The sequence below is a fragment of the Larus michahellis genome, chromosome 8 (genome assembly GCF_964199755.1).
Source record: "Larus michahellis chromosome 8, bLarMic1.1, whole genome shotgun sequence".
Classification (NCBI taxonomy): domain Eukaryota; kingdom Metazoa; phylum Chordata; class Aves; order Charadriiformes; family Laridae; genus Larus; species Larus michahellis.
Window position 1 is genome coordinate 16,748,107 of NC_133903.1, and position 23,492 is coordinate 16,771,598.

General features: G+C 55.4%; 2 protein-coding genes across 5 annotated transcripts in view; one reads left to right on the forward strand and one right to left on the reverse strand.

Moving 5' to 3' along the window:
• The window catches only part of MGRN1 (mahogunin ring finger 1), a 58,118-nt gene extending 49,611 nt beyond the window's left edge, over positions 1–8,507 (reverse strand). For all 4 annotated transcript variants that reach the window (XM_074596531.1, XM_074596529.1, XM_074596533.1 and 1 more), the window contains exons 1-2: positions 8,342–8,507; positions 307–425 (exon numbers count right to left, since the gene is read on the reverse strand). In XM_074596531.1, coding sequence (XP_074452632.1) covers positions 307–425; positions 8,342–8,429 — 207 coding nt within the window. In that variant the 5' untranslated portion in view covers positions 8,430–8,507. The remainder of the gene's footprint in view (positions 1–306; positions 426–8,341) is intronic.
• Positions 8,508–15,228: 6,721 nt separating this feature from the next.
• UBALD1 (UBA like domain containing 1) lies at positions 15,229–23,383 on the forward strand. Its single transcript, XM_074598103.1, has 3 exons — positions 15,229–15,388; positions 21,126–21,185; positions 22,237–23,383. The coding sequence occupies exons 1-3, from the start codon at positions 15,281–15,283 to the stop codon at positions 22,555–22,557; spliced, it is 489 nt and encodes a 162-aa protein (XP_074454204.1). The 5' UTR covers positions 15,229–15,280; the 3' UTR covers positions 22,558–23,383.
• The last annotated feature ends 109 nt before the right edge of the window (positions 23,384–23,492 follow it).

Genomic DNA, 23,492 nt, shown 5'->3' on the forward strand with positions numbered 1-23,492 from the left:
AGGCAGGCAATCAGAATTAGTCACAAAATCTGTGCTCCTGAGTCCCTGTTCTTCTTCCCTCGCTATTTCTTCCTTCTGCCCTAAGTGAAAATAAGCCTGAAAGGTGAATACTGTTTCCTAGAAAAACTCCCAGCCGGCAAGCTGGGACATGGGGTGGGGGAACACTCTTGCCCCTCAGACTGGAATGACACTCCCCACATAGCAAGGGTCTCAGGTCTGTGCTATCCTCCCCTACAAGCCCTACACAAGATTTTTCAAAACAGGCAGAAAACAGAAGGGTAAAATATACAGCATATAGGAACTTGCCTGAACAGGTCTATTCCCGAGGAAGTTTAGATCCATGTTCTCGCCAAAAAGGTAGCCCTCGGGGTGAGGGGTGTCAAATTTCTCGCCTCCCATAAAGAAGTGACTTGCAAAGTAGTTTCCTAGAAAAAAAAAAAAAAAAAAAAACAAACACAAGGGAATAAAAAAAAATCTAAATGAGTGCTTCCCAGAGAACAGCTGGTCTGTGCAGTTTTTAATTCACAAGTATAAAAGAGCACAAGACATAGAAAATAATTGCTAGTTTGCTCCTTCCCTGTACTACTGACGGCCACTGCCAACAGTAGAAGCAGAGGAAAAAGAAAAAACAACCTAGAATAAATCATTACAGTGGAGATAATTCCATCTTAACTTGCTTTCTAGAGAAGGGACAGGGAGCAGTAAGAGTCAGCTCCTTCCAATATTGCTCAATTCTGATTAATTCTTCCTCTTTTCTCCACCTTCCAGTGTGAAGTCCAGTCCCACAAACCCCATCGAGCTGCTCAGAGAAGGATGGGGCTTCCTCCCACTGCAAAGCCCTGCACAGCCGAAGGGGCTCCTCTTTGGGCAGTTTGCCTTCCCTCCCCTCTTTCACTCCCATATCCCAGGGGGAGAACCACACAAAACATTTACTGTGAGCGCTAGAGACTATACACCTTGATGCTGAATTTAATTAATAACATTGACAGTTCTAAATGCAGAAACCTGGTTGCCTGGAAGAGAGAAACCCTGGGACTGCCTAAACTGAACTTCAGCTCTGAAAGCTCCACCACAGATTTGTTTCATTCATCTTTAAGGTGATGCATTACAGTGCAAATTTCAGGAAATGAAGCGTGTGCAAGGTCACTGGGATTCTGGAACACTGGATTAACTGCAAAGTCAACCAAATCGATTCAGATGTATGAGAGCACCATAAATGTAGCTTCCTCCTAAAAAGAATTCAGGAAAAAACTCTCGAATATGAACTTCACGGAGTTACACTTTCAGAGAAATAAGCATCAGGAGAGAACTAACATAAAAGGCTCCACCCAAGCCATTTCCCTTGAAGTTTCAGAGTGGGTTTTTTCATGCGCATGATGAAAGGACTGAGCCAAACTCACATTCACTTCCCTAGGTACAATGCACAGACAGCATAAAATTTGTTTTAAAACGAGTCATTAGAGAAGCAGTAACTAATCATCTGAATGGTTATGGAGGCATTATGGAAGGATTTGCAGTCCCTCTAGCTAGAAGCAAGCATGATTTACTCTGAAATGGAAGGGTTTTCATGAATGGCTCTTTTTTTTCCATTAAGGCTTTTTTCCTTTATGCTTCAAGAAAGGCTCTTCTTACTCTGCACAGATGGTAGTGCTTTAATGACGACGGTAGTGCTCAGCTATTGCTGAGCTCATCTTAGAAGCATCCAGATGTGTTTATTATAGAAACATGTCCTTCTTTCCAGATCCAGCAATCACCTTCAGCACAGGTCCAGAATCTACCTAGATTCTGTCCTACAGAATCAGCATAACAAAATGTAGGGGCTCCAAATGACAGGCAACCTTTTCCCACCCCTCTCAGAAGCAACAAATTAAAAAGCTAATCTGCATATCATCTCCAAGCACAGCCAGCTTGATACAGCCTCTCCACCTGAGATACACTGCGGTGGTTTATGCTCATACTAAGGTTCAGAAAAGCATGATGAAAACTAGGGTGTAGGAATAGATTTCACATTTTACATGGGTCAAGTAGGATGGTGTTTTGGAGCATTTTATGTGGTTAACTGTGAAGACAACGCTCGCACAGGATGTCTCAGTACTGCAGCAGCTAATTATCCGGGATCAGAGTCAGACAGCTCCCTCCTCACGCTGATGTGGTACCCTGTGAGCGAGACATCCTGGGGCTGGACTCACATCGGCAAACCTGTATTCCACAAATTCAGAGCAGAGCTTTTTTTGTGGAAGAAGTTCTGCATCCCACGAGCAGAGGATGCAGAGCCCCAGCAGGCGAGGACCCCAAAACCCCCACGCCTGTGAGGAGCCAGCTGTCCAGGAGAGCATCGCCAGGCAGCCTCTCCAGCACCTTGAGATGAAACAGTCTCTCTCGTACAACTGGAATGACACCAAGATGCATAACTAGCATGTTCAAGGCACCTGCCACACTGTCTTTGCTCCACTAAGAACTACTTTTGGGATCTCTAACAAATCGTTAGGATTTCTCACGGATACATGCTACCCCCCACAACACAGCAGCACTTAGACAACCTGGTCTAGCGGGAGGTGTCCCTGCCCATGGCAGGGGGGTCAGAACTAGATGATCTTTAAGGTCCCTTCTAACCCAAACCATCCTATGCTTCTATGACTTATCTAACTGGAAACCACACCTTCAATTCCACATTCAGACTAAAGGTTCCCTTCATCTTCCTGCTAAGTCACCTCCTGCAACATGAAGGGTTTTTTTCCCCAGAGGTGCTTCCTTCATGAGCAAACAAGAAACATAGGCAGTGCCGGTCACAAAGAGCATGAGAAAAATCCCTCTGAGGAGCTCAGAAGGGAATACACTGGTGAGCAGAACACCCCTGGGCTCTGCCAGTGCTGCTACGGATACAAAAGCCACCACGTACACAAGGTCTCAACAGCAAAACTAACAAACAAGAAATGCAGCAAACTGTCTTCACAAATTTATAACACAGTTCTTAGCAGCTAAAAAAAGATATTCTATTGCCAGCGTTCAGAAACCAGTTGCTAGAACACCACATTCAGTGAGTTCAGAGCTCTCAAGGTAAGATCAAAGTTATCCCTCAACCCAGCCACAATAAGCTCAGAGTTTGCCCAGCTGGAGACAAAACGTTTTAAGAAGCACTTTGTAAATATCACACCAAGGACTAAAAGCACAAGGCTGATAGGATTGTTAATGTCTCTGAAAGGCTTGTATATATTTTCTATGCAATAAAATGCTTCTGCAACTCCACCTCTATGTTCTGTTTCCAACTCCAGATGGCTGTAGGCTTTCAGGCAGACTACCATGCCTCTTGAACTCTGTTGTCACATGTTCCCCCAGTCTATAAACCAACCTTGACATACCTTGTGCAGGTGTTGGGAGGCCAGCTTTACACGGCACGCTGTAGCTATGGACACAAGGGGGATGCTAAGCACCATCCTCTTTGGCAGGAAAAAAAAGCAAAGCAAAAAATCTTTGGCTTAACCCTCTACAGAACTGCTACAAACAGAAATCCTCCAGGAAAATGCAGCGACACGCTTATGAGGAAAAACAAAATCATACATAAATAAACAAGGAGGGGATATGAGAAAAATGCCAGAGGAAAGAAAAATTGTGGCTTTACTCCCCCAGAGTAAATTTGCACAAAACACAGGAGCGCATTAGATAAAAGAGAACACAAATGGGTAACACAGCTAAGGTAGATGAAGTCCAAGTGGGTCCAAGAGAAATTGTTGTGGTGGAAAACTTTACAGTGGCTGGAAAAACAGCACTGGGACACCCCGAACGGCCAAGTCTGGCTCCTTAGTTTGTCCCCACACAAAACCAAACTGGAACCCAAGGCTTCTCCAAGGCATCAAATGACACCAAACTGCTTAACATTTAGTCCAACACGGTGGTAGGGTTTTATTGTCATAAATGCACCAGCATTAAGCACCAGACTGCTCTGGTCATAATTGCTTCTCCCTAACCCAGCATCCTAATCCCATGCCCACGCAAACCCAACACATGGATGTGATGCAGGAGTGACACGCTGGCAGGGGACACAACACCCCACAGCGGCCAGGAGCACAGAGTCCACAACACAACTGCAGCCTCATCAAAACGTACAATGTTCATTAACAGAAAGCAATCAGATATCCCTTCAGGCTTCTCACCATTATTAGAATTAACAGTGAAGTGATAGAAACTGAATCCTTTTTAATTCCTCAGCCAGACACTCACCACCACAGCATGCCAAGGGATGGACTGACAGCACTGCGGCTGGATGAGGCCGTCTCGCCTTCCTCATTGCCCATCCCTGTTGGGCCACCAAAAGCAGTCACATGGCAAACGGGAACGTGGCTCTGAGATGGGTTAAATATAATCCAACAATAAACAAGCAGCAAAAGCAACTGCTTTGACCCGTGAGCACTTCAGTCTGGTGCTCGTTGAGTAGCTGGGGAGAAGGCAGGAAGGGAATGCTCCAGTCAATGGCAGGCGGTGGTGGCCATCACCAGCAGGGCTGGGCTGAAACCCTGACAGAACTACAGCAAGAGTAGCGGAGACAACCACTCCCCTGTGCTTTGCAGAGCCAGTGAGGAACAAAAGCTATGTGTGAAATACAGGAACATATTTCTGTTTTGACACCGTCACAGTACCCATAGCATACAAGCTGAGAGGAAGGTAATGGACTGGGTACAACTCTGCGTACTCTTCTCCTATTTAGAATTGCTCTTTCCTTGATTAAGGCATCATTCCCAAACAACAAAGCAGTTCAGCTTCAGAGAGGAGTAATTTGCCTCTTATTTTCCCTCTCAGAAACGTCCAGGGAATACTCTTTCAAGAGCCTACTCCAGAGGAGAAAAGCTATCTCAAGGGCATGTGCTCCCTGCCCTGCTCCACACTGCAGATGAGCTCACTGGAACAAGAGACGAGCTGACGAAGGAGCTGCGGAAAACACTGGTGCATTGCTCACTGGTTGCTAAAGCAATAGGGGCATCATGAGACTGCATGCAAGAACACGTATCGCTTTACTGCTTCAAGCACAGAAGCACAGTGAGGATCATGACTGTTCCTGGTGACTACCCATTTTTAGCCCGTTTCATGGGGGCACTAATTCTTCTGTACAAACCGGGTCCTTCTCCAACCCCCTTCCAACTGGTCAGGCATCTGCAATGCCAGCACAGCCTCCATAAAACAAGCAAGAAAGGTTAAAAGGTACCAATTAAGAGGTATTAAAGAATGGAATCAGGTGTCATCTTACAGCATTTCAGTAGCCTCAGCTCCCAGATGCAGGAGGGGAAATGCACATGATCCATATCCAGAGCGCTGGAGGAATAACCAAGGCATTTTCAGAGGATTTTTAACTAAAAAACTGCATACAAGTTGCATCAAAGTTGTTAAAACGATCTGTGAATGCCTCATTAAGTAAACTGGCTTTTAAAGACGAAGGTGGATTCCACAATAGCCTGCTGAGTCCTCCACAGAGCACATGACTGACCACATCAAAAGTCAATAAATGAGAACTGAATATTCACCACTGCATTCGCAACCAGCCGTGACTCAACAAGGTGCTGTCACTTGGTACGACCTGGTAAAGTAATCGTGTTCCTTTTCACAGGCAGGCTGACATACAGCTTAACTTAAAGTCAGAATACCTGTATTTTGTCTTTATTTCCTCACACAACGTGGCCTTCTTGTGAGATGGTGTGTTTGCTCCAGAACGCAAACCCACATCCTTCAAACTGTTGCCCACCGTGGACGACAGCTGACCAGAGCCGCAGCAGCTTGCCCAGGCACCCACAGTAAGTCAAGACCTGCTTAAACCAGAGACGGGAAAGTACATAAAAGGTGAGGGACAGCCCTTGGTGCTGCACAAGACTCCAGCGGATAGGTAGCCTCAGGTAACACTCCCTCACCACATCTTCCAGCCTTTCGGGGTAATCTCTGAGCAGCCAGGAGACTGCCTGTGTGTCAGGCTAACACTGCAGTGCACACATTCAAACATCTAATGCAGCTGATAGAAAACTGGCGTCCAGTCAGTAGTAGTTCAGGGCTCACAGCAACAGCGTCAAGTTAGAAATAATTAGCAACCATTTAGCCTAAGAACTTTTTGTACCGCTTCCAGTTTGCTTCCTGAAATCAAATAAACTCACTTCCAATCGTCTTCACTGTCAGGTTTTGTACCAGTCATAGGCAATCTTTCCAGCCCCAAGACAAACACACATAGGTCTGTAGGACCAGAAGGGACAGTGTCCTTCCGAACATGCTCCACCTGAAGAAAGGAGCAGGGATTGCCATCCTAACAGCCCTTACTGTTCTGCTGTTTAGTAATCTTCCTTGAATCTCCACCTTAGAACTGTTCATGACCTCTTCTTCTGCCTAGAATGATCTTGAGCTTGAACAGCTCTTCTCCCTTACCAAAGTCAAGAGGATCCTTGTTAGACAAACCTGAAGAAGGCAAAGAGAAAGGTCTAGCCTAAAGCCAGTACGCTTTCAGAAAGAGCACAAGCAAGTGCAACAGAAAATTAATTAACAAGCATCTAATTGTATCCAAAGCCTTTAAAGGAAGCACCAATATTTTTCTTTAATCAGCTGCTTGAAAGCGTTAGCTGTTCAGTTTTAAAAGGGAGGTACCACATGTGGAATGCTCTTTGGCAGCACCTAGGTCAACAGAACACTTCCAGCGTGCACATGAACACACAAACCCAACCTCACGTGTGTGATGGGGTTACCTTAGAAAGCACATTGGCTAAAACCCAACACTAGTCTAGGTAATTACAACAGTACAGAAACAACAGGATAATGATTTGAAAGAAACAATTTAATGTTCATTGCATATGGTGGTTGTAATTCATCCAGTCCAAATCTAAAATGCTGTCTAAGTGTCCACAGAAATCAGGCACAAACCTCTAGGCTGTAAGAAAATTGCCTGCAGGGCCCATGGTACCATAGCCACAGCTTCGCAGACAGCTCACGTCCACCCCGTCTCCCACACTGGGAAAGCCCCCCAGCCACCCAAGGGACACACAGAGTCCTGCTGTAACCTAGCAGTGATGTTTGTCTTTCCTAGCAGCCCAAGAAACTATTCCTCATCCCCCTGGAAAAAAAAAAGCAGGTTAGATTTTCTAAGAGAGCCAGACAGCTGAAGAATTTTTCCAGAAAGGTTTCCCCCTTCCATCTCCTCCACATCACCATTCTTGCTGAAGGCCAGCCTGCAACAAGACAAGGAGTAATGATTCTATCATCCTGTGTGAGAAGATCTTGCACCCCTCCAAAAAAAATGGGGGCACCTAGCTCCCTCCATCACACAGCCCTGAGGACGTCACAGGCAGCAAGTCATCGGACACACACAGAACTTGAATCTCTGCACGAAAAAGCTAAGCTGCACCTGTACCCAAGAGTGAAGGAACCCGAACTGCTGCTCTGCAAATTCTTAAGGCTGCCTGGAAAAGCCCTAGCAGAACAGAAACTTAGAAAAATTTGTAAGCAAATGGATAATGTAGGAGATGAGCATATGAATTTCCCTGATGACTTGTTTTGTGAGAAGAATAAATAAAACTCTTTAAACAAGTTAAACCAGGCCAATCTCAAAAGCCAGCCTAAGACACGGTGAGTCACAGGCTCATCCCAACTTCACAGAAGTGGCACAGCTGACAACTCTCTAAGTTTCCAGAACATCTCTCTTTGAAAAAAAAATACCCATGTAGGCCATGTCAGTCCAATGACTCCGGGGTGAGAACCACTGCCATTTTAAGGAGCTAAAGGAGGTTGTCATGGGGGAATTTTTTCATCCTATACTCCACCAGAACTGTTTTTTCTTCTGCGTCCCCACTGAACTCTGCCATCACTCCCTCTTTAGCAGCAGGAGATGCCTCACTTGCTGCAGACCGACGACTTGCCTCAGTGATATTTCCAGAGCGGAGAACCAAAGCCTTGCTCACCCACCGTGACCCACCAGGGCCAAAGGGCAGCGGCGACTGAGCCAGGTGGCCACAGACACTGACCGAGGGACGACCAGACTACTTAAGTGTTACGTTCAGGACACACGGCCCTCCTGCATCCTTCCACTTCAGCCAAACAGGCACCGAGCCGGCCTTTTACCACAGGTTTGGCCCAAGAAGACACATCCATGGGGTGTCCCCCAGGGAGGCCCCGATGCCGGGCGGGCCGGGCCCCGAGCATAGCCAGAGCCGGCCCCGGGGCTCCGGTAACAGGCACTCCCGCAGCCCCTTCCCCTGGGGACCCCGCGACCTCCCGCTAGGCCTGTACCCCCTCGGAACGGCCTGGGGGGCGCCAGGCCCGGCGCAGGCCCGTCCCCCTCCCCCGTCCCCGGCGATGAGGGGAGCGGCCCCGCGGCCCTCACCGGACTTAGGCGGGTAGCGGTAGGCAGAGTTGGCTTGGATGTCGATGTCCTCCACACCCGCGATGCGCCGGCTGAGCAGGGAGCCCATAGCGGCGACGGGCCGGGGGACGCAGAGCGGCGGCGGCGGCGACGAGCGGCCCGCACCCCCTCCCACGGCGGCGGCGGCGCGGGGGACGCCGGGAGAGCGAGTCCGCCCGCCCGCGACTACAGCTCCCGGCAGGCACCGCGGCGGCGCCTACCAACAGCGGGGTGGCGGGGGGGTGCGTTCGGCCGGCAGAGGGCGCTGCCACCGGGGACCGGGGTGGGGGGACGGAGGTGGGAGATGGGGACACGGGGCGGAAGGGGACACCCTGCACCGGGATGTGCATGGAGAATACCCGGGATACAGCCTGGCTGGGGAAGCCCTTGGGAGCTTGCACAGGGATGCACAGGGATGCCCAGCATCACAGCATGGTGGGGGTCGGAAGGGACCTTGAAGATCATCTAGTTCCAACCCCCTGCCAAAGCAGGGTCACCCAGAGCAGGTGGCACAGGAACGCGTCCAGGCGGGTTTGGAATGACTCCACCACCTCTCTGGGCAGCCTGTGCCAGGGCTCTGCCACCCTCACAGGAAAGAAGTTTTTCCTCATGTTCAGATGGAATTTCCCGTGTTCCCGTTTGTGCCCGTTGCCCCTTGTCTTGTCCCCGGGCACCACTGAGAAGAGTCTGGCCCCATCCTCTTGCCACCTGCCTTTAGCTATTGCTGAGCATTGATGAGATCCCCTCTCGGTCTGCTCTTCTCCAGGCTGAACAGCCCTAGGGCTCTCAGCCTCTCCTCAGCACAGAGGTGCTCCAGTCCCTTGATCATCTTCGTAGCCTCTGCTGCACCCTCTCCAGCAGTTCCCTGTCCTTCTTGAACTGGGAAACCCAGAACTGGACACGGCACTCCAGCTGTGGCCCCACCAGGGCAAAGCAGAGGGGGACGATGGCCTCCCTCCACCTGCCGGCCACGGTCCTTTTAATGCACCCCAGGAGACTATTGGCCTTCTTGGCCACAGGCGCACATTGTTGCCTCATGGTCATCTTCTTGCCCACCAGGACTCACAGGGCTCTCTCTACAAAGCTGCTTTCCAGCAGGTCCATCTCTACACACTGGTGTATCTGGTCAATCGTCCCCACCAGCCTCCTCTCCTGCTTTCTGGGGGAACAAGGATGTGCCGCCGGTGGCGCATCCCCCCAGGCATGGCTGGTTCGTGTGGGCCAGTTGGGGTAGCTGTGCACCCCCCAGGAAGTTTGGCATGGGGCTTCATTATCTGGGCCAGTTCTCAGAGGTGGTACCTGCTTCCAGCTGAGGCTCACCACCAGCAGGACAGGAAGATGATCGGCCTCCCCAGCTGCAGGGACATGTGGCATGCACATGGGGAAACCACTCCTGAGTTCCTTCTCTCACAAATAATCCATGCAGGGAAGTGAACGGAGGTGTCTGATGTTCAGACATAAGAGCGGGGAATGACTGAAGGCTTTCTTGCATGCATGATATAACATGGAGGGTGCCATGGAGGAAGAGGCACAAAAGAGCCCCCACCAACGTCTCAGCACTGAGCCTTGTCCCCTCTGAGTCCACCCTGGCACTGAGGTCTTGCAAAGGTGCGGGGAAGACACCCCCCCCCAGGCTCAGCTTTTGAGGGAAGAACCTTCCTGCACACACACTGTGAGGGAACTGGGGACCCCAATTCCCAGTGGTGGAGTTGGGGGTCCTCAGGAGACACGAAGAAGCTGCGGTGGCACATGCGACATCTCTTAAATTGGCCTAGGGAGCACGAGACCGGCACAGGAAGAGGGCTGGGGCGCAGGGAAACAGGACTCGGCGAAGAGCCAAGCCTGCTGGCACGGGAGGATTTTGTGACGGCAGGCGGGCGGTGGGTGGAATTCGCTGGCCGTAAATACAAACTAAAACACGCCCGGCGGGAATAAGCAAACAAACCCGCCGGGAAACGTGCTTCCGGCTAGTTATTACCCTTGCAGTTGTTGCGGCCACCTCGAGCAGAGCCACCCTGCGCCAGCAGGGCCATACGGGGCATGGGCTGCGGGGAAACGGGTGCTGGGGGTGAGGACGGAGCAGGACCGGACCTTGCTCTGCTGCGTCCCAGGCTGCGACAGGGCTGGGAAGGACAGGGAAAAACTAGCAACGGCCGCGTCCTGCCAGCAAACCACGTGTTACGGTTTGAGAAACCCACAACAATTTATTGTCGTTTAGACAATTATTCTATCACCTGATGACCCCTCCCCACCCAGGAAGGGGAATCGGGGAAAACCAAGGAAACATGAGGGTTTTATAAATAGATTTAATAGGATAAGGCTAAATAATTAACAACAATAATACTAAAGAACTAGTACTGATCCCGATACCAATATAAAACATACAAGGATCATACTCAGCCCATTCTACCACAGGAAGCCGTGCACTCCCAGCAGGGGACAGCCAATATTGGACACTACGAACACTGTGGCTTCGGGAGGAAGGGAAGGGCTCAGGCCTCCAGCACTGGGGCAAGGAGTTCCCAGGATCACAGCCATCAAGGGAGAGAAAGAGAGAGAAATTCACAGCAAACTTTCTAATTTCTATTGAATGTGATAATCTTGTTGGCAGCTTGGGTCAAGTGCTCAGGTGTCTCTCCTCCTCATCCCCGCACCTGGCAAGCTTGAAAACACTGAGACCTTGAAACCTGCACACCATAGTTGGCTATAACATAAATATTTTCACAAATCCAAACACTAAAGTCTTCTAAAAGTGCAGTTTTCACAAGCATAAGAGAAATTAGTCCTGTGTTGCTCAAACCAGGACACCACGAGAGCCGGGTACCCTGTGCCTGGCAGAGGGGAGACCTGGGCTCTGCCTTGGCAATGACCGTCCCTGTGTCCCCCAGGATCCCGCTGGCACCCAGAGTGACGGTGCCTCTTGCTCAACCAGCCCCTCCGTGCAAGAGTTTCGCATGACAGAAATTGCACAGGGAGGGAGGAATGGAGTCTGCTGATCGGCTCCCATGTGTGCTGCCCCAGAGCGTGTCCTGGCTTCTTCCTGCCTGCACGGGCAGCCTGGAGACGCTCCTCGGTGCTGCGAAAAGGGTCCCAGGCAGTGCCCTGGCAGCAGTGGGCTGATGCCAACAGCACATGTGCCACCAGCAACCCCCAGCCGAGCAGGGTGAACCTGTAATCCCCCAGGGACTCACCAGCAGCCAATGTGGGGCTCGGTGCAGGAGCAGACCCAGCACAGCAAGGCTCAGCGGCTCCAGTTCCCTGTGCCGTGCTGGGAACCAGTTGCCAGCCAGTAGCCAGCTGGCCACAAGCACAGGGGCAAAGCAGAGACATGTTCATACCATGCAGGTGAGGAGGGGACAGAAGATGAGGGTCCATCTCCCTTCCCTCCCTTATCCTGAGCACCAAGAGCATCCTCCCCTTCCCCAGCCCACGGAGGTGCCTGGAGGCAACTGCCCCAAAGCTGTCCCCTGAGCTTTTTTGGGGACAAAAGCAACCACCTTCCCTCTGCAGCTGCCCATGCTGCTCAGCGGGAGCCCGGTGCCGTATGGGTTAAGCGGGGAAGCCAAGCGGAGAGCCGATGTCCCGGCAAGCAGCGGGGCGCTGGCACTGCCGAGCACCGGGGCCGCCCGGGGAAGCGGCCGCGGCGGGAGGTTTTTGTTCATTGCAAAACCTCCACCAGCGGGAAGGTGCCTCCCGGGCCGTGCAGTTCTCCGGAGCTCGGAGGAAGTGGTTGGGTCCCTGGCGGGGTTATTGTCATCTGGGAGGGCAGGGGCCTTTGCTGGAGAATATCTCCCCCAGGGCCCTTCTCGGTGAGACGTATGTGACAGACAACTACAATAGCAGCGGCGTGCCAGGGACAGGCTCAGCCCTTCCGCTCCAAACCCCAGGGCCCAGAGCGAGCAGAGCTGAAGGGCAGCACCTCCAGCCGATGGCGGCTCCTTTACCCCTGCCTGGCCCGGGGGACGCGGGCGCTGGTACACACAAAGGCAGGATATTGCACCACTCGCCTCCTCTGTCCCTCGTGGGAGCCACCGCCAGCAGCACGGGGGAAGGAGAGCGTGAGACTCGGGGATGGAGCTGCTGCCGGCCGCGGAGCAGTGAGCCCTGCCAGCCCGTGCGTGGGGACACAACACCACGGCCACATCCCCTGGGGTGGAGGAGCAGCAGCCCCCCAGCCAGTGGCTCTGTGGTGGCTTCAAGAGGTGATAAATAGTCCCACAAACCCTGGTGGTGCCACCAGGCGTGGGTTTTGCACCTTCCCCCTTCACCTCTGGGCTCCCGAGCCCGTATTTCCGCACAGTGTGGTGCTGCCAGCCCTGGGCCCTGCACCATGCTGAGGATGGAAAGGGATGAAGGCCACAAAGACGTGAGGCCATCTCTGACATCACCCAAATGGATGAAAACACTGCCACGAGGTACAAGGCAGCCTGAAACCCCAGGTGCCATCATTGTGTGCAGTGAGAGCAGCCAAGCTGGGGAGGACCAGGGCGAAACTGGGCCAGGGCTCCTGCCCCCCAGGACCCTGCAGAGATCCTTCCAGCTCCAATGTCTTTTCTGCTGGGCAAAATCCATCCAGGAAAAGGCGAGCCTGGAGAGGAGCAGCAGGACAGAGGAGGGATCCTTCGGCTGCGAGCCCACCTCCTCTGCTCGTTTACACACAGGCTGTCACTGCAAGACGTGCCACTATGTCCCAGACCCAGCTGGCATCCACTACACCACTCCTTCCTGCAAAACGTGAATGAACAAGGAGTTCTGAAGCCGGGCACGTTTCACACACCACGATCTGCCCTTCAGGAGTCTCCTTGGACGTCTCTGCCAGGGAGGCAGCTACGAGCACGCCCGTGTAAACAAGGAAGTATGTTTGCCTGCAAACCTTCCACTCACCGGAGCAGCTCATCCAAAGTCCAGCTGCTCAAGGGTTTATTACCCAGTGAAGCAAATTGCTTTGTCTCAGTTGTCCCCTCCCTGGCGCTGTCACTCACTTTGTTTGTCTGGTACTCATAAAACAACCAGGTTCAGGAGCCCCAGAGACTACGGGCAGAGTTATCCCTGACCAGAAGGAGCGGCGAGCCCATGAACTTTGCCTCCCTAAACACTGCCCTGCTCCAAAGGGTTTGCAACCCTCCCCGAAAGCCCTGCTGGGCCGGGGCCAACCCTTCCCCCTTCAAAAACCAGACGGCAAAGTTTCTAAAAATGTCTGGTTCTCTCCGATTAAAATAATCCTCCAGGAGATTTGTTTTCCCAACTATATTTACACCTTGCTGCTACAGATCCCCCTCTTGCTGCTTCCCTCTTGGGGTTGTCTCAACCTTGTGAAAAAAGACCGGTCACCTCTTGATAGGTCCCACTGCCACCACCGTACAGCTGTGCCCTCACTCCGATTTGGGCAGTGACATACATACAAGGAGGAGGAATTCCCTTGACCCCAGCATCCTGCAAGGCCTGGAGTACTCTGCATGGTTACTGAAGGGGACCCTTACCCGGCGGTCAGATTTGGACAATACTGGAGCCTTTCGTGTCCAAGCAGTGGAGGCTGCAAACCCCTCAGGTCAAACGCGTGACCTGCCTGAGCTTCAGCCATTAATCCTCATGGCTCAGAAATATCTGCAGCCGTACGTGAAACACCAGCCAGGGCCAAAAGGTGCTAGTGAACAAACCGCTCATGGCGAGGCTAAGCCCCAACACAACTGCAGGAAAAGAGCCCAGAATCACTCAGGAAAAGTGGAGGAGGCCAAGGGCCTTCATGAGCCCTGTGGAATTCGTGGTTCCCTTCGTCTTGCCCCACCTTCCCCTTCCTTTATTACCCCCTGGACCACCCAATGGTGTGTCTGTGCCTGTTTATCATTTCCTGGCCCTTAGCAACACCATTGTGTGTCTCCCACCGTGGGCATGCCGGCCTGGCTGCGTACTTTTGTCTGTTATGGCAACGCCCCACTCTCAAAGGAGTCTTTCACACTGCCGGAAGCCCACTGGCACCTTCCAGAACCTTCCCTTAGCTGCCACCTCTCCTCTTGCACCCCAGCAGCCATGTCGGTGGGGATGTCCTCTGGCCTAGGGAGCGACGGGAGCAGGTCTGAGGGGGGAGGGCGACACTGGGCAGCCCCACGATCTTCTATTAGCGCTGCCTGGGAGCCCTGGCCCAGCCCCGAGGCCTGAAGTGAGGGGGGATATGGTGGCCCCGGGGCCGTAAGGCGGCGGCCTGAAGCGGCTGTGAGCCCGGGGGCCCCCGCCAGGCCCCTCACAGGCCTGGTGGGCACCGCGGGGCCTGCAGAGGACCACCCCCCCCACACTCCCCCGCCACCGAGAACCGATTAAACGCGGCGGGAGGGCCGAAGGGCACCGTTACCCCCGCCCCGGGCCGTTAACGGCCGCCCTCCCCCCTCCGCCGCGCGCGCCGCGACCGCTCCCCGCACGTCAACAGGAAACCGCACGCGGCCGACTGTAAACACCGCCCGCGCCCCCCCTCCCCTTCCCCGCCCGCCCACGTGACCCGACCCGCCCCGACTCCGTCCCGCCCGCGCCGCCCTCTGATTGGGGGCAGCGGCGTTGTTGACCATATACGGTCAGGTACTACCAAGTCGCCGGCGGCGGTTGGCCGGCTGGGCGCGTCACTCAAGGCGCGCCGGCCGCTCCGCAAACAAAGCGGGTCCTGCCGGGATTTGTAGTCCGGGAGCGGCGGAGGCGGCGCGGCGGCTGGGCGGGCGGGAACTGCATCTCCCATCGTCCACCGCGCCCCCCCGCGGCCCACCCCTCCCCTGTCGGCCGTCGGCGGGGCTCGCCGGGCGCCGTGAGTCAGTGCCCAGTAAACATTGGCGTGAGCCGCGCCGGCTCCGCCATGGTGGCGGCGTCGTGAGGGCGGGGGGGGGGGGGGTGGGGGTCGGGTCCGTGGCGGCGGCGGCGGCGGCGGGGGGGGCCGGGGCCATGGACGAGCTCAAGCACCAGGTGATGATCAACCAGTTCGTGCTAGCGGCCGGCTGCGCCGCCGACCAGGCCAAGCAGCTGCTGCAGGCGGCCCACTGGCAGTTCGAGGTGAGGCCGCCGCCACCGGCTTCATGCGTGGGGGTGTTGGGGGGGGCGACACGGTGAGCGTGGGGCACCCCCGCCTCCCCGCCTTCTCCTCCCCGCGCTCGGCCCACGCGTTGTGGGGGAGGGGGGGGGCGGTGTGAGGGGGACCTCACGCTGGATGTTGGGGACACGAGGGGGGGTGGGTGCAGAGCGAGCCCCCCCGCTCACCCCCTCCCAACCCCGCATCTCTCCCCCGTGGGCTGGAAAACCCCAGCCCGGCCTTTCCCCCCTCCCCGCCTCGCAGAGCCCGGGGCAGCCGTGGGAGAGGAGACTTTGTAGGTCAAAGCTTTCCTGGTTCCAGCCGCCTTTTCCCCCTTTGCCGGCGGGCGGGATGCTCCTGACGTCGGCACGAGGTTAGGGGGTGGGGTAGGGTTGTGTGTTAATGTCACGCGTGGGGATGGGGTTATGGGGGGGGTTAATGTCACGCGTGGGGCCGGGGTTGCGGGTGGGGAGCTCCCCGGCTGCTCTGTTCCTCCAGAGACCCCTGGAGCTAAAGCGCGGGGAGCTGTAGCGAGCAAAGCTCTTTCTAAATAGGATTTTTTTATTATATTCCCCCCCCGCCCTACAGCTCTCTAATCTGGAGCTGATGGATTTGACGCTAATGGCACCTTTGTAATTGAAGTGTCTTGTTTTTGCGATGCAGGAGGAGAGGTCTGAGTCAGTCTGGAGAGCAGGAGGCTCAGTTTGTATTCATCCCCCGAGCTAGGGCACCTCTCCTTCGGCACGCGGTGCGGCCCGCCTGGCTGCGAGCCCCGCTGGCAGGCCTCCGAGACGTTATTCGGGGCTCGTTTGGTAACGTGACGGTGGTGGGGTGGATCAGGCATGGAGGCAGTCCCCTCGCCGTGCCACCGCAGGATGCCCAGATGCTAAATCGCAGGCCAAGAGGCATTCAAAGCCAAGCCGTGCGTGTCCAGGGAGCAAGCGGGTGGGTGTGCGGCGCTGTGCAGAGTGCCCAGCCAGCGTTCCCCTCCGCCGTGCCGGTTTAATACCACGGTCTGCTGACGGGAGTGCCGTCGGCGGTGGATGCGTTGCATGTGTAATGTGCTCTGGGTTTTGTTTACTAATACAGTTTGACAGTGGCCCTCTGGGACGGGCGGGATCGGCTTCCACCACCTCTGCGCCTGTCACGAAAGAGCTGGGAAGGGATGACAAAAGTTTAACTTTTCTTTCAAAAGGCTTTTTGCAGAACTTTGCCACCGTTTGGCGAGTTGCACAAGTACAAACAGCCGTCTCCTGCCGGCTTGGCACTCACATGACTCAGAGGAAGCTCAGCTGTAAACAAACGCGCTGCGATGAGCAGTTACCATGTTCCCACTCACTTTTGGTGCAACGGTCAGATAATTCCCTTTGCAAAATGGCCGCTGGGCATGCCTTCCTTGGGGAGCTGTGCTGGGGAGGTGTCGTCTCCTCACTCCAGCGTGCTCTCACCTCTTGCCTGGGACATTCTGAGGCTTTTGTTACTCTAGCGCAGCAGCTGTTTGCTGGCTGGCCCCCATCTGTAGCGAGTATAAATTGGTGGAGTTCAGGCAAGTTCAGTGGTAATTTACGCTGCCTTCACTCGTAGTCTCCTCGGATTCCAAGTGCTGCTCCAGGGGCGCAGTGTGAGTTGGAGCAGCCCGCTTGCACCCTGAGGATCTTCCTCCTGCCTCTAAGACCACTGTGGGGAGAGGTGTTCTGCTCGGTGGAGCTGAATGGATCTAGACAGCCCCGTGGCAAGATGGCAGGAGCTGTATTCTCCCAGCTCTGTGGCTCTGTCCTGGCTGGGGCACTTCTGGGGTGTTGGGTCACCGGCAGGAGGGACAGGGAAGCTGCTGTGAGGCATGGACAGCTTCAGGCTGGTGGGATGCTGATGTTTTGGGACTGTTTTCCTGGGTTACGGCTACTTTGGAGCCGTTGTTGGCTGGTGGAGGATGTGGTGGGGGCTGCAGGGAGGGTTTGTTATACATGGTGTCCTGCCCACTCTGGCAGACCCGGAGTTTGTCTGGGGGAAAGGAACCTGATCCAGGACAGCGAGCAGGGCATGAGATCAGGAAACCGTTGGGAATACAGCTGCCTTCGATGTGGTATGAGATGATCACAGCCTGTACCGTGCTCAGGGGCTTGACAAAGGAAGCCGTTTATTTTGCATCCCCTCCGTCCCCGGGGAGTGGGGAAGCTCGTGGGTAGCATGTGGATCGCCTCTCCCACTCCCATGACTCTACTCCTGTTTCACAGGGACCCAGGGCAGGCTTTCTCATGGCACGCCTGGCGTAGTTTGCAGCTCCTGCAGGACCGTGAGCTGTGCTGTGCTTCCAGGGACAGCCGCGGTGGGTGCCAGCAGGAATGGCCCTGCCAGCCCAGCCCTCCAGCAGCTGGAGCGGTGCCATGGCTGATCGGAGGGGGAGGCTCACAGCCTGAAGAAAGTGACTTGGAGTGTCTCTGGGTGAGGGCTGGCACTCGGCCTCTGGGGCCGTGGGCGCTGGGTTTTTGGGAGAAGCCAGGGAGAGCAGCAGATACCTCCACCACGGCTGGAACCCAGCAGGCCACCAGGGAGACATTTCAGAGTTTGCAGAGTCTTGTGTCGGGCTGGGCTGAGCGCTGGATCAGGCTCCTTCTCAGGTAGAAGAGTATTAATTGGCTTTGTGATGCACTGATTGCCCCTGGGGCTGCTTGGGAAGGATAAGAAGACATCAGCTTTAAAAAAACCATCCATTCCTTCCTTTTTCCTGGTGCTAAGTGTTCGTGCCTCTGTTAAGTCTAGTGAGGTTGTGTGTGGGGAACAAGAGGAGGAGCAGGTGTCTGGCTTTACCCGCTGTGGTTGGATTTCCACTTCCTCTTCTGATTTATTTTTGTTTTATCGAGCCCCTTTCCCTTTCCTTTGTGGCTCAAGGGCAGGGTGCCCCCAGGGCTGTTCTAGCACTGTGGGCTCCCTGCTGCCGGATCCCCTGGGCTGGCATCCCATCCCCTGTGCTGGCAGTGTGTGCGAGTGCAGCTCAGGCAGCAATGGGCAGGGGATGAAACAGCACCCAGGGTCCTGTCTGAGCGGCTGCAGGGGGCTGGGTGTCCCCCTCCCCCAGGCTGACTTTGTTCTGCTCAGCACCCAGGTCTCCTTGCATTAACTGCCCCTGCAGCCGTCCTCCTCCTGACTTGGTCACCATGAGGCACTTCTTGGCACCCTGGTAGGATCTCTGTGTGATCCCCCTCCTGTGAAGCTCCTGGTTTTGCATCCTGGGGGGGGATGCGGTGGCCTGGCCACCTGACCACCTGCCGAGCAGCTGCCCTGCTCCTGCTGCCACCCAGGGTGCCATGGGCCTTTGGTCCAGGGTCAGGGCTGAGCTGCGGCTTGGGCTCCCTCTCCAGCAGAGGACCCTTAATTGGCTTTGCTGTCGCACTGGTTGCCCCCGCTACTTGTGACGCTGGCTGGAGACCAGGCAGCCATCAGCAGCTTTGGTTACATGTGTGTCCCTGGCACTCTGTGCCACCGAGGCCTCTCGCCTGCCTGGGCTGGGGCTGCTGAGGGTCCTTGGGAGGTGGCAGCCATTCCCCGCAGCTGGAGGGACACAAGCAGCGGGGATTGTGGGCAGAGGGGTTGCTTCTGCCACGCTTGGAAATGGGCAGATGGAGGGGAGGATACGCAACGTTTTAGGCAGAGAGGCCTGCCGCCGTGGTGGAGTGCTTCCTCCACCCAGGTCACAGCCCTTTCTCCAGCGCCAGCAGGGATCAGTGGGCAACTCAGGGGGACACTGGGGACCTTCTCTGTCCGTGTCTGCTGATGGCATGGTCCCAGATACGAGGCCGCTTGGAAAACAGGAGCACAGAGCAGATTTAATCAGCTTATAGTTATCTGGCTGTGCCCACACCTCTCTGCCTATGCTTCCCGTTCACTGTTTCCCCCCTTTCTTATCATGATCCTTTCTGTCAGAGTGATAGTGCGTGTGTGTGTTGACTTCGGACCTCACCCAGGACGAAGGGTAGCAGTGTGACGGGGACGTCGCTGCCTCAGAAGCGTCCGTGTTTCCATCGGCCTTTTCCTTGATTTGTAGACGTGTGCCAGCCTGTTCAGTGCTGGTCTGCAGCGCTGTAGCCCTTATTCCTGCTTTATGGCCATCACTGAAATCCAGCGGGTCCTGCCCGTGGGTGCTGAGGGCGCTTAGGTCACAGCCTGGCTGGGTGCAGGGTTCGGGTGCTGTGTTATTAAATGCAGAGATATGCAGCTATCACAGGGAAGAGCCTTGCCAGCCCGGCTATTGCATCCTCCCCCCGAGGTCCGGGACCTGCCAGGCTCTACAGCAGCAATTGCTTCCCCCACCCAGGTCTGGATTATTGTTTGCAGATATCGCTCTTGGCTGCCACCTGGTCTTGCTGATAATTTGTCGCCTTTTAGACAGGAAACTATTAACCCCACTGCAAGCAGCCAGCACCAGCTCCCCAGTGGTGCAAGTGCAGCCCCTTCATCTTTCCAGGACCCACCAGAATGGGTGTTTTGGGGCAGAATAGTTTTCCATCAGATCAGTAAGCTGAGCTGATTTGTTCATCCCGTCCCTGGGTGTGACACAGGAGGATGTGGCTGTGGGGACGAGGACAAGGAGTGTGTGTGGTGTTAGGACTGTGGCTGCTTCAGTCGCGCAGGGTTTGGTGCAACCTGCCTCTGCTTTTTCCAGGTTTTTCTGCTTTTTTTTTTTTTAGTTTTGTTTTGTTTAGCAGCTTGGGTAACGCCAATCACTGGCTTGCAGGAAGGGAGCAAAGTCTGGGGTGGTGTGGCAGCGCCTGGCCGCAGCCCCGTGCCTCGCACCCTGGCTGGTAGACCTGCTGGCCAGGCTGCTCCTGGGGAGGGGATCACATGGCGGTTGGTGGAGGGAGGTGCTTTTCCTCCAGCCATAACTGAATCCAAACCAATTCTCAAACATTTCTACAAAGTCTGATCTGCAACTGAATCAAAACATCGTTTTCTAGCCCTGACTCAGCTAAAGCCTGGCACAGAACAGGAATTAGCTTCACCTTCACTGGTCCTGCATCAGCCCAGAGCTCCCACTGCTTCCGCTCTTCCCGGACCTGGGCTGGGTGTCTGCCCTGCTGGCCAGCCCGTGTCTCAGCGTTCCCTCCCTGCAACCCCTCCTTTGTCCTCTCACATGCCTGTGGCATGTGACATATTTACCAGATTTTTACTGGTTTGAACTGGAAACTAACCAAAACTATGTCAGTCATAACCGTTACCTCACCTACAGCAGAACTGGAAATGCTCTGGTATATGGGGAGCGCTACCTGTTGCATCCCCAACCCTGGGGATTTCCCGGCGTGAATATGATGGCTGTGATCTTGTCCTGTTGAGGACACACATCTAACCAGTTCCTGCTGGGCTTCTCATGCTGGGTTTGGATTTGATTTCCCTCCTCTCCCTGCACACAGTGGTTGTGGAGCATCGCTGTGAGTTGTGAAATGCCTGCCGGGGTCCACTCCAGCAGCGGCTGCTTCTGAGCAACCAGCACAGTGATCCCAAATAGGTGCGATCCCTTCCTGCCTCAGTGCAAGCAGACGTCTCTGCTTGGGGATGTGGGATCAGCTGTCCCCAGCCCTTTCCCATGTGGGCAAGGGGGCTGCAGGCCTGTTTTGATCATCTTTGGGGTCTTGCAAAGCCCTGCTGTTGTGTGCAGGGATGAGGTGGGTGCCCAGTTCGCATGCTGGTGGTAACATCATCTTCCTTTTTTTTCTTTTTGCTTTGCAGACTGCTCTCAGTGCTTTTTTCCAAGAAACAAACATCCCCTACAGCCATCACCATCAGATGGTAAGTGCTTTCCCACCTCACCAGCGCTCGCCAGGGGCACAGCACCAGCTGGCGGGCACTTTGGGCTGTTGCTGATGCCTGGCTTGCTGCTTCACAGCTCCAGGAGCGTGGGCAGGGAGGTCTGGCAGAGCTGCCTGCCAGGGAAGGTTTTCCTGGAGAGCAGCCGGGGGTGGCATAGCCTGTCCTGCGCAGTGGGGCAGTGGGTCCGAGAGTGCCCTCAGAACCCTGCAGAGGGGTTGGGGCTGCTCCGCAGAGAGGGATGGTCCGATGGAGGATGCTTTGGGCATGGCAGGTGGTCCAGACCAGCCCCGACATGGCAGAGAGAACCTGGAGCACCAGACCATTGTAGGCTGTGTAAACACGCGCAGAGGTACGTGCACGCTGCCCAGCTGCACACGTGAGTCCTTGTACGCTTCCGCAGCGGCTGAGCGTGCAAACCTCTGCCCCGCTGGAGTGTGCCTCCAGCACAGCGTACTCGTCTGGAGGTGTGTAAACAGACAAGGGCACACATGTGCATGGGTGCTGCCTGCCTCCGTGCTCTCCCAGCTGTCCCCAGACTCGGTTCCTTTAACTCTCGTGCCCCAACAGCCTGTAATCTGCCTGGGCAGCTGTGTCTTGGGGATTTGCTGGCTGCCGTGGCCTCATTTGACTCTCTGGGACAATTGGGGATTTGGAGCGTGCAGTAAGCGTGCAGAGCAAGTGCCCGATCTCCCGCAGGCTGGGAGCTGAGCCTGAGCCTTAGCCTTGTGCCCACTGAGCCAGAAAGCTGCAGGCCCAGGGTGGCACCAGCAGGTTGTGGAGTAGAGAGGGTCCCCAACTTGGCTGGGCACAGCGGGGTCCTGTCTGGACCCTCTGACAGGAGCTCTCGCCGCAGCGTTTGTCTTAACAGCCTTAAATAACTGCTGCTTGCGGGCAGCATCATTAGCAGAGGATGGGTCTGGGACCTCCGTGTGCTGCAGTGGTGGGGGTAGAGGGGTCTTGTGCTGGACCCTGGTGGGAGGCAGAAGGTGGAGAACCCCGCCATGCCTGACCCTGTGTCTCCTTTCCGCAGATGTGCACTCCCGCCAACACGCCGGCCACGCCACCCAACTTCCCTGACGCCCTCACCATGTTCTCCCGCCTCAAGGCCTCCGAGAGCTTCAACAGCAGCAGCCCAGTGGCCTCCATGGCGACTTCTCCACCTCCCCCGGCCCCGCCGCTGCCCCAGCATGGGGCCTTCAACCCCGCCTGGCCCACGGCTTCGCCCCCCGGCCAGCAGCAGAGCATGTGGACTCCGGCCCCCCCGGCGCAGCCCGCCGGCTGGCCAGCCGCTGTCTCCCAGCAGGCCACGGCAGAACAGAAGGCCAACGTGACCATGGAGGCAGAGAGATGAGGCCGTGGCGGAGAGCAAACGCAGCGGGGACCCCTGCGTTATAAATATATATTATTTTTTTTTCTCCCCCTCCCCAAAGAGGAGAGGAACTCTGCTGCCAGGCTGTCTGGCAGCCGCCGAGACACATGAGCAAATAGCTGCCTTGCATGGGTTTGGTTTGAAGTAGTTTTTACTTGTCCTCGAGCTGAACGGAGCTCCCCAGAGACAGCGGGAGGCTGCGTGGGACGCGGGACCGGTGCTGGCCTCTGCCTGGGACCCTGCCGCTGCTGGGCTCTTGAGGAGGGAGCACCCCCCTCCTCTCTTGGGACACTGGAGTTTGCATGCGAGTGACATTTACGGAGGAGGTCCCTTCTTCACGGTCCCCTGGGCCACCCCACCAGGCAGAGTGGGTTGTACCTGAGTGTTTGCCCCCCCCCCCTCCTCAGCCCCACTCGACCGGGTTGGGGGCAGACACCCCACGCGGCTTGTTTTTTTGTAAGGAGGGAGAGAGCAAGGACTGTTCTTGCTCAGCCGCAGCCTCCACCTCGCATGCATCGTGCTCGCTGGTGAGCAGGGCTGGGGGACACCGGCTCCCGGGGAGGTGCCTGGCCTCTCGCCCAGCCCTGGCGATGGGGAGCAGGGGGTGGGGAGCAGGGGGTGGCCCGGCTGGGCCAGCACACCCTGCCCTGCCCTCCTGGGATGGGGTTTGCCCCGGGGCTGTTTGCATGACACAGTGTAACCCTAGAGACTGGGATTGTTTTTAACCCCTCTGTTCTTTTCTCCTGGCGGCTGGAAGTCTCTGCAGACGCGCTGCAGCCGCTTGCAATACACGCTCTTCTGCTTTGAACCCATTGTCTTTGCTTTGTTTGCAGCAGCGGTGGGAGGCAGGGAAGGCTGGCCTGGGCACAAGGTGTTGCAGGATCCCCTCTCCGAGTGGCTCTGAGCATGCTCTGCCT